The 16760-nt window shown below is 48.1% G+C and overlaps 1 protein-coding gene across 1 annotated transcript; it reads right to left on the bottom strand.

The window, feature by feature from the left end:
* Positions 1 to 5332: 5332 nt before the first annotated feature.
* CLDN11 (claudin 11) lies at positions 5333 to 15649 on the bottom strand. The gene is made up of 3 exons (XM_058844067.1): positions 15221 to 15649; positions 12318 to 12482; positions 5333 to 6511 (listed from the first exon to the last, which is right to left on the bottom strand). Exons 1-3 carry the CDS (start codon positions 15444 to 15446, stop codon positions 6279 to 6281), a joined length of 624 nt encoding a protein of 207 aa, XP_058700050.1. The 5' UTR covers positions 15447 to 15649; the 3' UTR covers positions 5333 to 6278.
* Between the last annotated feature and the right edge of the window lie 1111 nt (positions 15650 to 16760).

Raw genomic sequence — 16760 nt, forward strand, 5'->3', positions numbered from 1 at the left:
CCCATCCATGCCCTCACAAAACAGCAGCATCCATGGGTCAGCCATGTCTTGGCGGGGCTGGGCCATGGGTCGCAAGTGGAGAGGACTTGGTGGCTGAAATCTGTCTCCCTACTGCCGTCTGCACCTTGTACAATATTCTCTGGTTTTTCCCTTGGCTTGGTGGGTGCTGTATGAAAAACACTGAAATGCTGCTTATTCCCTAAGTGTCCGTATTTCAGTCTGAAACCAAACAGAGCTGGTGGCTCGCAGGGCAGAGGTGGCCAGCAGGTGAATGCTAAAGCCCCCCTGACCAGTGCCGTCACACTCCCTGCTGCCAGCGTCTGCACACATCCATCAGGCAGCAGTGATGGGGTTTGGTCAGTGACTATCAGCAGGTCCAGTTGTGGAGCTCATCATGCTTCATGTAAAACACTGTGGTGGAGGAACATCTTTTTGAACAAACAGCAACCAAAACCCATCAGACAGCAACTCCCATCCTCCCCACAACTGCTGAAGGCTGCAGATGGATCTGTCCCAGGAGCTCCAGTGCAGCCCAGAACAACCCCCAGTACCATGGACTGCTGTTGGCATCCCAGGGGACAATTTAACATCAGCAGGGGCAGGATTTCCAATATGGAAATATCCTCGTGGATGTTGAGAAGCATTAATGCTTTGGTACACTGCATGAGGCTCAGGCTCCCAAAACTCCTGCCTGGCACTCTCTGTGGGGAAGCAGGAGCAAAGGGTGCCTGGACCTGTCCCCATCCCCATCACTCCAGGGATGCAAAGCCTTGATGGAGACGCCCTGCCTGGGGCTGCAAAAGTTTCACTCCAGCTCCTGCCCCAAACAGTGACAAACCTTTTCACAGCGGAGAAGAGCATCCAATTCTGCAGATCTTAACCTGGAGTGCTCCAGGCAAGCCAAGGGAAGCTTGGGCTCTGCAGCAGCTTCAGGGTGGGAGTGAGGATTTGGCTAAAGGACCTGTAAGATTTGCTCTGGCATTGTCTCCTGCTGTCCACCCCTACCACGCTTCTACAAGGAGAAATCCTGAGTGTGTCCCACTGAAAAGCTGTTGCAATGTGCACTGCTCACGGGCCAGCTCAGGAGACCTCTGTGGTGGTGCTGAGCTCCTCTTGCAACTGTCACTGCTCACCCATGCTTGGCTGCTCTCCTCCTTGATGCCTTAGAAGTACCCAAGAGAGATGGCACCTCGCAGGTCTGGCTTTATGCTTTCAGGGAGAAAGATTGATGCTATTTTCCTGCCAGCTCTTGAACTATACCATATCCAAGGCAGTCATTTTCATCCTGCTTCCGCATGGTATTGGGGCATCTGCCAAGCCACAAACTCACGCCCAAGCACCCTGCTGAGTCAAAGCCCGTTCTTCTTGCAGCCTTAATCTCTTGCTACGGAGCAGTTACCAGTGTCTGTCGTCACGTCCGCTCTAGTTACGCCGTATAATTTGGCAAGGGCTTGATCCCTTGCACTTTGGTGTCTGTAGGAACTTCTCCATTGGATCTGAGCAGCCTTTTGGCTGCCCCCGCTCCCATTCACGCATCCTCCTTCCCCTTCCTGGGGAAGTGCTGGGGCAGGATGGCTGTGCCCCATCCTGGGACCACCAGGGCACAGCATTTGATGCCACAGCACTGTCAGATGTGGATGGGCTGCTGTCAGCCCTCGCTGTGCTGAGGGTGGGAGCTGTACCCTCCTCCTGAGCTGACCACATCCCACCCAACAGAGGTATTTAAGGAGAAGGTGACCAAGCCACAGGTCCTGGGGGTTTGCCAGTGGCCAAGGGCTGGTTTACAGGATCCCTGCTCCCTGTTCCGAGTGGCAGCTCCTGGGAGATGTGCGGGTTCAGCCTCTGGGAACTCACGTGCTGTCTCTTGTATCAACACTGGTCTCTTCAGTGGGCACGAGCAAAGGCTGAGAAGGCAAAATGTCCAGGTGTGTCCATGTCCTCTGGGCACTGCTGGCCAGGGGGCTGGGAAGAGGTGCAAGTGCTTGTTTTGCTGTAACCCCAACTCCAGCCTTTCCCCTGGGTGCCCTGAGGAAGGTTCTCACATCCCTGAGCCATCAGGAGGACATGGCAGAGCAGGACCATCCTGCTCCCACCTCTGGTGAGAGGCACAAAGCCCCTCCGTGCCTGCCTGGCCTCCACGGGGAACACGCCCTGAGGGCCCAAATGCAAGGTACAGATGGAGCATAAATACCTCAAACCTCCCAGGCCGACTCTGTAAGATCTCAGCCCCTCCACAAATTCACTCCACACGGTCACAACCTCTTGGTCCAAGGCCCAGCACCCCAGCATCCTCGACATGGCAGCGAAATCACACCCCAAGAACATGGGATGTTGTAAATCCAGCTTGTAAATGACCTTCACTTTGTTTTGTTCGGTCTTTCTGATGTATATCTTGCTTTTTTTTTTTTTTTTTTTGCAGGTGGTACTTTCTGGTGTAACAATTCTCTGCAGTTCTGGTATGAAGTTGGTGTATTTGTTAAAAGCAGTTTGTTCTATCCATTTTTATTTTTTTTGTGGTTTCCAGAAGCCCATTGGTGCATTGTACAATGGGGTCTTGTAGTGTATCATGAGAAAGAAAAAAACCCATGCAGATATGTTATGGAGTGACTTTTATTTTCAGATGACTGTGTTGTTGACAACTATACATATAATACATATATATAATCAAGATACTAAGAAAAAAAAATCTAAATTTACCAAAATCTGTATATTTTAATAAATGCATAAAGCTTTATTGTGTGCCTTTACATTTAAAAATCAAAGAGGAACTAAGGGATTTGTAAAGAAAGACAGAGACAAATGTGTCTTAGAATTAGTTTCCATAGTAATGTAAATCTTTTAAATGAGAGACTAAACCAAAAAGTAATAATAAAAAAAAATTTCGATGTACATTTTGTTAAGCCAATCAGCACCTGAAGTTCTGATATTTTTTCCACTGCTAAATTGAAGCTAGAGGTGAACAAAATCTTGCTTTAAGTGATTCAAAAAATCCGTTTTAGAAGATCTATTTCGGCAGGCTGACTTTGTTATTTACTTGCAGTGTTGTGAGAGAAAATGGTTATCTGTTTACACAATAAAAAAAAAAAAAAAAAAGGCAAAAACCTAAAGCCAATGACCACAGGTTGACTATTGCAGTACAAAAACCTGGGGTGCACCAATATCTTCCCACCTGCTGGCACTCACCTTTCTTTGGGGGAACTGGAGTGTCACAGCACTGTCCCCTCCCTGCATGGTGGGGGCAGACACAGCTGCCTGTCCCCTTTGGGGGGCTCAGGGTGTGCCTCACAAGGGCTCCTTCCTGCTGTCCCTCTTATTTGGGGTGTGGGGAGCTGCCAGGTGCTCTCCCCATCATGGGATGGGATCAAGAGCTGCAGCTGGTCCTGGTGGAGCTGGGGAGAGCTCTGCTGGGCATCAGGGACCATCACCTCCACACTGGGGGGACTGCCACAGCTCACAGCCACCACTCCACACTTGCTGTTAGCAACAGTGTGGGGCAGTTCTTCGATTCAGGAGAATTATATTCGATCCTATTTTGAGGCTTTGGGTCAGCAAATGAGTACTAAAAGCCTTTATTAGCCAACAGTGGCCATTCCAGACCAAGAGAGCCCCACAGGGGAGCAGGGTGGTTTGGGGGGGGCACAAAGCAGGTGTTTCAGCCTTGATCTTTTAAAAACTAGGAAAGTTTAATGTTCCTTGTGCTTCCTCTGAACACTTCCCCTCTGTGGTGCCAGCACTAATTCCCCACCACATTCTTGGCCCCATCTCCTCACACCCCATGGCTGCAGATGTACATTTTCCCTGCAGCTGCTGCGGGGTTGCTTTGCTTTGTTTGGTTTTTAATCCTCTTCCCTGAAATAAAACTTCTTCCTTCCTCCAAGCAGAACTCCCAGGGACTTTGAAGGGTTGGATTTGGGGTTGGATGCTGGTAAACCTCTGGCTATGGGCACAGAGCCCCAGCACCATTCCCTGCCGAGGGTCCTCAGCATCATGTGCATGAGGATCACGGAACGGGTGAGACTGGAAGAGACAAGGTGCATCCTAAAGGTGTGGGCAGAAAGAAATCCCCTAAACGCTGCCTGACAGGGCTCGTTCCCGATCAGGTCATGCACCTCCCGCAGCACCAAAACCCTCCCCCGGGCATCCGACACAGCTGTTCCTGTGCTTTTCCCACCCAGTTTGCTCCAGGGCTCTTTGCAGGCAGCATTCCATCGGATTTCTGCTCCGAGGTGTCCCGGGGTTAAGAGGGTAAATCCGCGGGCACAATCCACAATCCCCGGGCAGCCTGCACAAGCTGGCACGCCTGTGCCCCCCTCCGCCCGGGGCACCCGCACATCAATGGCAGCACTGAGAGCATCCCCCGGCTGTACAACAACTGCCTGTGCCCTGCCTGTGAGGTCATGGGCACAAGTGTCCTGCCACCGCCCGCCCGGGACACTGCGCTGCACAGCACAGGCTGCTCGCTGTGAAGGGCAGATTGCTGCCCATCCCTGAGCCGGGCAGCCAAAGGGGCCTTGTGGAGCACAGCCAAGCTCCCTCTGGCTCCCTTCAAATGCTCCAGCTTCCCACGTGGAGGAGGGGAGAGGTGGGAGCTGCAGCATCCTTGCCCGTGGCTGCGTTTCTCCGGTTTGGTTTCTCCAGATGAAGCAGACCTAGGGCAGTCCAGAATGCACAAGGCTTGACTGACAGCCTTGTTTTCCCATTATTCATCACCCCAAAAACTTGGTTGCTCAGACACTTCTCCTCCTCCTACCTCTCCACTGGGGCTCTCTTGCCCATGTCTGAACAGCAGCTTCTCCTCTTTTCCTTCTCTTGACTTACACAAATTGTTTGAACTGAGCTAACATCTCTGGGAACAGATGGGATTTTATGTCAGTGTAATGAAATTGCTACAGCCTCTGGTAAGGACAGAGTTAGATCTTGATCTTACACAGTTCTAATCAGAGCAATGACCCCAGATCAAACTCCTACTTTAGCTGAGAGCACTTTCAGCAACACGAGGTCTCAACTTCACAGTGCTTAGGGTCGTCTCCACCACTTCAGGGGCTTTCTAATTCTTCCCAATATAAAGAAACCTACAAGTGGGTACCACTGCTACAAGCTGCTACTGGGAGCATTGGAAGAACCAAAGGACAAGACTGTGGACAGTCCCATGCATGAAAATTACTCATATTTTAAATATTCTTCATTTAACGCTGCAGCAGAGCAGAATTTTTCAGCTTGAACTGCTATAAAAAAAATTCTTCAAAATCATTGGCAAATCCCTGTCATGGAAAAACTGGCTATGGAAACACACAGGAAGGAAGGAAAAAAAGGAAGTCAGGGCTTGCAGGTACTCTGTTATTTATTGTACAGTATTTCACTGAAAGTACAAAGGCATCATCAGTACTCACCAGAATTGTATTGTAACAGGTACATTATACTGCATGTTAAAATGTGCTGCTTTAACGAGGCAAGACAGAACACAAACTTAGAAGAAGAAAGAAAGGAGTTTAAAAAAATGTAAAAATACATTTTTTAGTAACTGATCTGTACAAAAGAAAAAAAAAAAAGAAAAAATAAACTAAACCAGAGGGCAGGGACGATAGCCCCCAAAGTCATTTATAACTATTTTAAAAGGCACTGTTATCTACCATGTCATTAGGACCTTTGGGTTCGGTTTCCTTCATACTGATGACTGTGGGGGTGGGGGAAACACTGTTACTAAAACGGTGAGACTCATACAAAAGTATTTACAGAGAAAGGCAGAAAAATCCCCTCCTCTTGTTCCAAAAGAGAAACATTTGCCCAGTGGGAGAGGACAGCCTTTCTCCCTATCCTCTCTCCCCAGCCGTGCCAGAGCCATGACCTTGAGTGGGGAAAAATGAAACAGTGACGATGGGGGAGAAGCTGTCAGAGTCCTCCTAACAATGGGAAAGTGTCTCTCTCATTTCTGTTCTATTGCTTTAAATTCTCCTATAATCAGGGGAGCTAGAAGATAAACTAAAATCCCTAAAACCCACACCAGAACCCCCAAACCATCCTGGCTGCAAGAAGATGGGGCAGGTGGTCGGGACAAAACGGCGAGGACCAAGAGGTAGGGCTGGCTGGAGCTGTCTTTCTAGAGAAAGGGGGCAAAGAGACGGGGAGAACAATGCTTCAAACTACCAGACATTTGTGCTGCTTTTCTAAATCTCCCCCTGGGAGCCTGCCAGCCGTGCATGTCAGCAGAAGCAAACCCAGGGCACATGAACCCACCAGCCAAAGCATCCAACGGCAGCCGTGGGGCGTCCCCGGGGCGTCTACACGTGAGCGCTCTTGGCGTGGGTGGGCGAGCTGGATCCCGAGCCGTAGTAGAAGCGGTTCTCACCGAAGGTCTGCGCGTCTCCCGAGCAGCACACGATGACACAGCCGCCAAAGAGGCAGAGGGCAGAGCCGATCCAGCCCGTGTAGAGCGAGTAGCCGAAGCTCATGATGGTGGTCTCGCGGTGGGCGCACACCGGGAACCAGATGGTCGCCACGACGCCGCACATGGCTGGGGACAGAGGGAAAGGACGGCGTTAGGGTTCCAAACTGGAGGGAGTGACGTCAGAGTGTCACCCCACTGTCTGGGGACAGAGGAAACCCATCCCTCCTCCCTTCCAGCCCCACGGTGGCACCCTGAAGCAGCGGCATCAGGGCTGGGTGCAAGAGATCTCCAAGCAGGAGGCAACATGGGAGCCTCAGGAGTGAGAGATGGAGAGAGAACAGCCACCTCTCCCAGGCACCAACTAGAAGGAAAAACAACTGCTGCCTGACTCTAATATTCATTAGAAAGGAAGCAGATTTGTTCCCTAGAAATAACTTTAAGAGGGGAAAAATGAGAGTCATTCCTGAAACTGATGTTCTGCAGAACTGCAGAATTAGGAATAGATTAGATATGAAGCGAGGCCACGAAAACCATATGGATCAGTGAGAGAATAAAATCTGTGGACCAGTGTGAACTGGTTTAAATCCCTATTTCCACAGCGACTCACCCATGTCACTCCTCATCATTGCACTGGCTCTACTGAGTAGTCACATAAACATCACCAAAATATCCCAGCACTCTAAAGCAGAGTTTATGAAATATGAGCAGAAAATGAACAGGGACAAAATAAGCAGTTAGGCATTGCTGGGGTTTTTTCATGGAAAAGGAAATGTCTTGAAGCTCTGGAAAACAGATTCTACTTCCCTGTGGAAAATTTCTATCAAGCGATGGAGACAAACCCAGCAAGGCTCTCCAGACATTTACTGAATTGAATAAAAATGGGACCCAAAGAGTCTGCAGAAGAAAATACAGAATCCTATCTAGGGACTACAGCGGGTCAAAAAATTACTGCAGGCTTCACATTTTACTTGATATTCCATAGGGGGTTTTTCCACAAAAAGCCAGAAGGCAGCTGCAGTGGTGCTGTGAGGTGGCATGTGAGGAAGACAGTCCCCACAGAGTCCCCACATGCACCAAGGGCAACGGGAGTTGATGGTGTTAATCACCTCCCAGGAGCAGGTCCTAAAACAATACTCCTTGATGGCCTGTACATCTGAGAAGAATTAATCTGTCAATATTTACTTGCCTCTGGGACAAGCTGTGCAGGACTCCATCCTTGTGGCTATCAGAGAATCAGAGCAAAACAATAACAGGACCGTGGCAGCGTTACAGATTTCCACCGACCGTGTTAAAAGGTATCTGGAGGCAGTGTCAGAAAGTTAAGGTTGCAAGAGGGAAAAAGAAAGGGGTGAGATTAAAAATAAAGTTGTTTAGTTAAAGCAGAGAACAAACCGTAGCTCCTGGCCAGTACAGCAAAAAACCCATCCCCAAAGCAGCAGTTATTGTGAGAGAAAATATTTTCTTATGGAAAAGAGAAGAACATTTGAAGGATGCTTATAAAGCCAGAAATAATTTTGGGCCTCCTCAAAGGAAGGGCCCCGCAGCTTTGGAAGGAATTTTGGAGAAGGCAGGGAAGGGAGAAGAGCATTTCTCCTGCATGTGGAGTGGTCCTGCAAACAGCTCATGAGCCTCCAAAGCTTTCAAACAAAAATGTATCAGTTGGGAATCCACAAAGCATTCTAATGGGCTCTGGGAACAAAGCTGCTTTGTTGTCCGAAAAAACACAATCATCTTTTCTTTCTCTGTCAGCAGTAAATATATATATATATATTTGTCTATAGACTATAAGAGCCTTATCTCTCCAGACCCTCCCCCACAAGACAGCACCAAAGAAAACACTTGCACTGGGCTGAGAAGAGCCCTCAGGGATGCTCACACAATGGCATCTCTTGTGCATGTGGCTCCACTACATGTAAAACCACCTTATTTTAATGCTGACAATACCAGAAAGCTGTGAAACACAAGCCAAGGACTTTGCATGGGTTCACTTGACCTCCTGTCCTCAGAGGCCACCAGCTGCCGTCAGTCACCAGTGACCCTGTTGCTGAGCAAGAGGAATGCCCTGGAACAGAACTGGGTTTCATCGCTCTGCATAGATTAGGTTGGGCTGTAAATCCTCCAAGGAGATGGGAAAAGGACAGTCAGCAATTGCAATATCTCTCTGTGGGCTCAAATTTTATTCTGGTTGTACCACAGGGAAAGGCTGAAAAAAAGGTGATTTGACAAAAAACCCAAAAAGATTGGAAAAGGAGTTTTAGGGCAAGTTTCAAGTTCTAAAATGGCTGCCTACATGGAAAAGAAGGGTAGATAGAAGTTGTTTTCTCTTGTGCTAATGTCAAGACACCCTTTGCCTCTCTCTAAACAAGAGATCTTCAGACGGTAGAGCTGCTGTAGCCAATATAGTCTAGCAGAAAAATAAAAGAAGGTCTGCAAAGAGAAGGAATATTTTCTATTAGAGCAACCAATTTAGTTGGGAAAACAGGCCTGTTTTGGGGCACAGGTGTGGAAATCCTGCCTGCTTTTTGCAGCTGGAGTAGGCAGTCTTGTAAAAGCCACTGCCTCTACCTAAAATTCCTCCTGGCGCTGCACGGCATGAATGTCCTTGCTCCATCAGATTGTGGTGGATCCACAGGGATACATCCCAGCTTCCAGTATTTCCAAGTCTTTTTTAACTGTGGATTTGCAGAAGCTCAGTCTGCTGAGCTGAAACCCTTAATACTCAACATTAGAGATGTGTTGGAGTCAGAAGGACGTGCACAGGGACAAGAAGTGCAGAAGGTGCTTGGGGAGCTGGAGGAGGGGGAACAGGATTGTTCTAACTCAAGGGACAATGAGTCCCTGCCAAATTCCTTAACAGTAAGTTAAAGGCTTTCTGCAGAAGAAAGAATACTTTTCCTTCACATCTAAATTTAACTATTCCGAATTGCTGACTCAGAGTCACACGGGTTTCTCTTTCAAAGCATTTATTTGAAAAAAATAGATACCATATATTTTTTTTCTGTGTTCAAGGCAATCTTTTTTCTTGATACCTATGGTTTTACAAGTAAACCTCATGCAGCCTTCAGAAAAACTCATTAACATCCTTTATTTAGTACACAATGGCTTATTTTGTAGCAGCAATTCCCACTAACATATATTTTATCTGTTTTCCAGTGTCTGAGTCCTTCTCTTCCAGAGGGAAAATGCCCCCTTGGTTACCAGCAAGGGGTCCTCCAAATTAATATCAACAACAAGGGCTGGGCCAGGGTTTTTCCATCAACACCAACACGTGAAATGTTTTCATATCAGCCCAGAGCAAACCTCTGCTGATGGTTGTTTTCTGCCATAAATCAATTCTCTGGGTCAGATAGGATCAAGCAAAGCCATAAACACATCAGCAGCAGAATAGCAGGGCGTGCACACAGGTTGCACTCCAGCAGCCTGTGATTATCAGTGGACAGAAAAATCAATGGAATATCTAAGCCCATTGTTTTCCTGGCAACCTTTCAGCTTTTTATATATATAATTTTATTTTTTTTTTTTTGGCTCTGTGTTGTGCTTCAATCCCTGTTTTCCCTTATAACAAAATTCAGTGACAAACTGCCATCCCTTCCCTGAGCAGCAAGTGAAATTTGCCTTGGGGCCAGCTCCCCTGTTTGCATCCCCACTCCCTATTTCTGCTGCATTAGGGAGTGTTTTGGGGGCCACTTTCTTTTAACCAGAGCTCTGGGTGTTGCTCTCCCCTACAAACCATGAGTGAGAGTTCAGTGGCCAGAGGGTGAATAAAAACAGTCCAGGGCATGTTAGCTCTAGAATATAATGGATTTTAACTCAGTATTGTATCTTTTGGGGCCTGATCTATGCTTGTTAAATGCTCTGGAATGGTGACACCTCATCTTGCAACTAACAGATCATTAATCAGCTTAAAAAATGTCAAAGTCCTAAACTCTGTACATTATTCTTCTTCCAAAGGGACTGTCTTGCCGATGAGCCTGAAAAAAATGTGCTTTGTAAATACAAATATGGGTTGGTTTTCTCTCTTTTTTTTTTCCTTCTAAAATAAAAGCAACCTAGGAGCAAAAGAAGGTTATTTATTCTTCATTTGTGATACGACAAAAGAGCATTATTGTAATTGTGACTAAAACATTGTGGCCAGGCTGCTGATCCCAGCCCAGATAATTTTTAGGGCATCAGCAACACCAGTCATTCATTCACCTGTAGGTGCTTTAGAGCTCACAGGGGTGAAAATCGTTAAGATCTGGTCCAAATCTGACCCAAAGAGCATTTGTCTGCCAATGTCTCCGTGATACAAATGTGAGAGATGTGATCTCTCACATTTCCTTTCCTCACAGGACCCACCTAGTTGGCAAACCATGTTCTGAGGCCGAGGGGAACCCGATTTATGGAGCACCACAACTCTCCATCATTGCCTGCTGTTCCCACTGGTGTCCCACTGCAGCATGACTGGGATGGGATAGTGGCACACCAGACACCAAACCCTGGTGGGACACTGCAGCATAAAGGATTTCACTTGTTCTAACACAGCAGTACCCAACACTGTCCCTGCAATTTGTTATATGTGAGCTGGTCCTGTCATCCTCATGCCCTTTGGGATTTTTAGGGACAGTCCTCCTGCCTCCACATCTGCAGCCATGCAAGCAGGGCTGACCTGCAGCATAGTTCTCCTTGACTGGAACCAAAATCTTGTGGCTTTTTTGGCAAAGTGCAGCTCTGATGGGCCTGGGCAGGGCAAATCCATCAGAGCAGTCTCTTCCAGCACCCAAAGTTCATTCACAGGCAGAAGAAAACCTCCACTTTTTCTCTCTCTTCTCCAAGCCCAAATACGTGTCTCAAGGTTCCAGGGCATGGATGAAGATCACATTCCAGCATGGCTGTTCGTGATTGGGATGTCCTAGACAGGCCCTATAAAGCTGATATTAGGACTTCCAGCTGTGCTCTTGAACTCCACAGACACCAATAGGCCCCCTTGGGCTCAACCCCTCAGATTTGGGATGTACGGACTTGTGCTAAGCACACGGTGACAGAGGAGGGATGGCTCGCATGGAAGGAGCATCCAGAGGACAGCCCTTCCGAGTGTGCAGCTATATTCAGTGCCCACTTGAAAAAGAAGAAGAAGAAGAAAGAAGACGGGCATGATGTCAGTGCTGGCTGCCAGAGAGCAGCAGAGCCACACAAAGAGGCCACTTTGCCTCTCCCCTCCTCCTCTGCCACAGACGGGTGAAAACAAGGCCCCGCAGGCTGTTGCTGAGATGACGAGGCCTCAAGAACATGCAGGTGTTGCATGGGGGACAATGAGCTCCACAGTCTGTGCTGCTCAAAACAATCTCATCCACAAGCACCAAGGACGGGAAGAAATTCCCAGGGGAGCCTGGAGGCCAAGGGCAAGGCTGGCCCGAGGGGGTTGGGAGGCACCCAGGGCATGCCAGTCCTCTTCCCGTGCGGTGCCATCCTTCTCCCCACGTCTGTGCCACCTCCATGCTCCATCCCCTGTGGCTGCCACAGGACCAGCCCCATCCAGTAAGGGCTTCCCTTCCCACAGGGGAAATTTGGAGGCTCTGCCTTCCCTATAAGTAGCTGGGAAATTTAGACCCTTTCCCAAAAATCACTTCCACAGTGCACCAGCACAATCCGTGCCTGCAGGCACTGCCTGTGTGCAAAGGCCTTCCAAGAGAAGCCGTGCCTGAGGACTCCACAAGGCGAAGACAGAGGGAATCACAGCCCTCCCTCTATCCCTGCTTCACTCCCATCCTCCTGCCCTTGTCCTCCCACTCCTGTCCGTGCCTTTTGTCCACCCACAGGCTGCAGCAACGCTGGAGAGCTCCAGGGGCAGCTCAGCCTGTGCAAATCCTTCCAGGAGAACGCGCCCGACCAGCCTGCACCACCCGGGAGCGGGGACCAGGCTCCAGCCTGCCACACGGGGCAGATGCCTTACCCAGGAGGATGATGAGGATCCCTCCCAGCTGGGACCGCCGGTACTTGGCTGCCCCCGGCTCGTGGCCCATCCGGATGCAGGGCAGGACGGTGATCAGCAGGAAGATGGCAGGGAGGCCCAGGACGGAGGCGGCGATCATCAGCGCTCGACATGCTTGGACATACCCTGTGGGCAAGGCAAGGCAAGGCATGAGGAGTTCAGTACTTGGCACAAGAAAAGGAGACTTTGGACAAAAGCTCCTGTTTGATTAGAGCCCAAGAGCTGCCCGGAGTACGGGAAATGGGCTCATTGCTGCGTAAACATTAAATCTTCACCAGGCATACAGCAAGTGCAGTGCAGTGGGGAGTGTGTGAACATGGGAGGTGCAGCCTCACAGCTTTCCAACAAACAGCACTGCCCAGAAAACACAGGCTCTTCCTAGAGATACACTGAGAAATCATGGAGCTGGAAAATATGGGAAGGGAAAGTAGAAGAAATTTTCTCTAGGAAGGAGTTTCCCTATATCTTCGCACAGTGAGAGTTTGATTAAAGAACAAGAATTTAAAATCTTTGACATGAAATAACAGTAATTTAAAGCCTCAAAGACTCTCCCATCATTCAGAGGGCTGAATAGTTGAGGACCCACTACTGGCACTGCAGGTCCATGGCATGGTGCCAGCAGCTGCCCCGAGGCAATGAGCACGCTTGAGCTGGGAGGAGGAGGAGGAGGAGAAGGAGGAAGGACACTCCTGACCCATCTCAGCACTGCACCCCAGGAGCTCAGCCTGGCTGTGGGGTCTCAGAGGACATCCATGACTCGAGCTGAGTACTGGCACAGCTCTTCCTTTGGGAGAAGACTGTACCTTACAGAGCTGCTTGAGTTGCCATGACCAAGGGCCATGTTATTCCTCTGGATCCCTGTGGACATCACAGGATCCCCTGGCACTTCATCAGCTCCCATTCCTCTCCTACCTGTCCCTGTGCACAAGGAAACAACAGGGACCAGGGGCTGTGGAGGTGCTGGGCAGGACCATGACATTTCTGCCACTCTGCAAGGGTCTATGTATCAAAATATATGATTTTTTAAATATTGATATACAATGTGTAAGTCTAAAGTTTACAAGATATATTTTATATGTAATGTATATAGGCTATAGAAAAATTACATATAGGTAAATTATACCAGGTCATTACTAGCATACAAAAGGAAAAGGACAAATGTCAGATTTGTCCCAGTGCCTAGTGACCTCCCCCAGTTTTCAGGACAGTCTCAGCGCAGTGAGTGTGCTGTCTCTCTGTCCCCTCTTATTAACAAGAAGAAGCTGTCAGATGCACACATGGAATTTCAAGATGCTTCAACTAACACCAGCAAAGAGGGACCTCGAGCACATCCCACTGACACACAGGTACAACACTAGGAATGAGGATTTTACTGTTTCTGGAAATGCAGACACTCTCTGGATTCAATATTTCCTTGTTTTTTTCAAGAAGAAACTTTAAAAATTTTTTTTACCTGAGGAGTTCAGAGCATAAAAAGAGACCCTAAACAAAGGAGATGGCTGTACCCAGTGTGGATTATGTGGAATCAACCCCAAGTAAATGAGAATACAAACAATCCATTTTAAAGACTTGATTCAGACAATGAAAGGCTCTAAATATATTTCAGCTATTGGGCACACCAGGATAAATTTCCCTCTCTTGCCAAGCTGTTGGTATCAAACAGGCTACAAGCAGAAACATCTTGGTTTGTGATTTGCTTCTGCTTGAGGGAAGCTTTGCTCTCTGCTACTGCAAGACCCATTCACTTATTTATTAAGTTGCATTCACTAATGTTTCTTTGGGGCAAAACCTTCCTCTGTCTTCTCTGCTGGATCAGACTTAACAACAGTAGCAGTAAGGCAGGCAAACTTACTAAAATCAAATAAAAGAAAAGAAGCACACACAGAGAAGGGGAAAATGAGAGACTCAACATTGCTAAGTGCTGTGTGACACAGACCAAGCTCTGTAACAGAGAGAAATCCAGGAATTATCTTTTTAACCTCTTGTAAAATTATTCTCACAACAGTTCAAACCAGTAAATAAGGAAACATGAAAGAAAATGACAAGGAATGGTCATTTCTGCCCTGTCAGCTTTGAGAGAGGTGCCTTTGACAAGGTAGAGGAGTTGCAATCTAAAGCACAGAAGAACAAAGTGCTACAGCGTGAGCAGTGGTTGAAACTGGCAAGCTCACAAACTAAACTTACAGGGACCAGACATCACAAGACTTTGTCAGGTTTAATTAGCTCAAAAGATGAATTAACACTGATTAAACACCTTGCTTAATTTTTGCTTTGCAGTAAACTAGATGAAAGTTACTATATCATTAAAAAGCAGCACATTAAATACAGTTACAACAGTTTGCTGTGTAAAAAAGTTCTGTCTTGCCTCAAACCTGTGAGAAGCACCAGACCATCAAGACTAATGATGATCTTCTGAAAGATTAAAAGCCATAGCAGCATTAATAATAGATGCTGAAAGATTCATTATGCTCCAAATTACTTCAAGGAATCAAACCATAACATTTGTAATAGTTCACCATCCCCTTGTAATGCTGTATTACACCTCAGTGTGCTCTGTATGTTCTGCAGTGCAAGACACCAAAGGAGCAGTGAGATTTTGCTAAGAGCAACGATTAAACATTAACTGGATTTTAGTAGCCACAGAAAACACCAGACCTGGGTACGATTAAAACCAGGTGTAAATCAATGAGAATCATGTTCAGAGCTATCATTCACCTTCTTTAGTGCATTTAATGGACCATCTCCTGTGCTGATGAAGCCGCAGGAGCTTCAGCATCACCTCGGGCGGCAGCAGCACCTGCGCTGCTCTGGGCAAGGCTGCAGCCCCCACTCGGGGTGGGAAGGGGAGGATGGGACACGCTCACCTGGCAGAATGAGGATGTCCACGAGGGGCTTGCAGTGATAGAGCCCTGTTGCCATGACACAGTCTGCCCACAGCCCCTTGGATCCCAGCTCATCCATTTTCCTGCAGGTGGTGATGGTGTAGCCGCAAGTCACCACCCAGTCGTTGGTGGCCGTGGCCACAACCACCCCGATCCACCCTACAAAACTGCAGACAAATCCAGCCAGGTGCAGGCAGGTGGCCACCATCTCTGTCCCTTGGTGGGAGAGCTGGACAGGACAGTGTCCCCGGGGTCAGCGGAGCCGCCCGGCGAGGTCCCGGCTGCTGGAGCAGGAGCTGGGCTTTGGCAGGACGAGGCTCCTGCTCAGGCTGTGCTGCAAACACCCGGCTGCCTCCGGCTGCTCCCTCCCTGGGAGGGGTCAGAGCTGCCTCCAGCCCCACAGCGCAGGGGAGGAGCAAGTGGGGAGCCCCAACTTCTGCCAGAGCATCCGCAGAGTCCGAGGGGAAGGAGGGTGTGCAGAGGAGGAGATGCACGGTCACACCCGAGCGTGCTTGGAAAACAAGCCAGGGGGGCTTGTTCAAATGCAAACGGCCCGACTATTCGAAATTTAGAGTAGAGGGAGGAAAAATTAAGGCAGTGTTTGAGAGTTGAGCTTTAATAAGTCACACTGGTACCTCCTCATGGAAAGATAAAGGGAAAAACGTGGTGGACAGAGTTAGTCAAGAGGTGGAACTGATCACCTCATCAGAGCCATCAGCACAGCGGCAGTAAAGGGACAAAATCAGTCTTGGGTCTTCCTGATGTTCCCAGTAATTGTAAAAATATAAAAGATCCATCACTGCTTTCTCTGCTGTGCCTGGGCTTTCAGAACTAGAACTCACTGAGAATTAAACAGTGTTTAACAGCACCATAGTCCCACTTTTTAATCCCCAAATTACAATGAGCAACTTTTAACTCGGACTTTTAGTCTGAGTAAATTTATTATATGAATTTTAGTACATTTGATAAAACAGGAGCAGCCCAGTTCAAAATGCCAGGGGTGGAGAAGCTTCACATCTTCCCGTTCTGCATCAGGAGAAACGGGCAGGCAGGACATTCTCCTAACTTCTCTCTGTATTTTCACAGCACACATGTCTGTTCTCGAGTGCCAGCACATCCCTGAGGATATTTCGTGGCTGTGTTCTCCTCCAGGCTGCTGGTTCTGCCGAGGGAAGGTTTGGATCCGCATGCCTGCAGAGACCACTAGTGGAGATCTGTCTGCGGTGCACGGGCAGCCACAGGGGACAAGAAAGTGACACAAAAATGAATTTCATTCACTCCTGGAGCTGTCAGTGAGAAAGAAATACTGGAAATGCCACTCCGAGTTTAAAGTGCTAGGAATTAAATATATCCAGCTCCTCATCCAAGGGTGTTTTTTTGCCGTTCTTTAACAAATAAAAATAAAAATAAAAATGTGAATAAGAGCATCCTAAGCTTCATTTGTCACCTGCTCCTTAGGGCCAAAATTCAAGGACATGAGGTCACAGTTATCTGTTAAAGCTTCACCTGAACACTATAGCCC

Source organism: Poecile atricapillus, chromosome 8 (genome assembly GCF_030490865.1).
Source record: "Poecile atricapillus isolate bPoeAtr1 chromosome 8, bPoeAtr1.hap1, whole genome shotgun sequence".
Lineage (NCBI taxonomy): Eukaryota > Metazoa > Chordata > Aves > Passeriformes > Paridae > Poecile > Poecile atricapillus.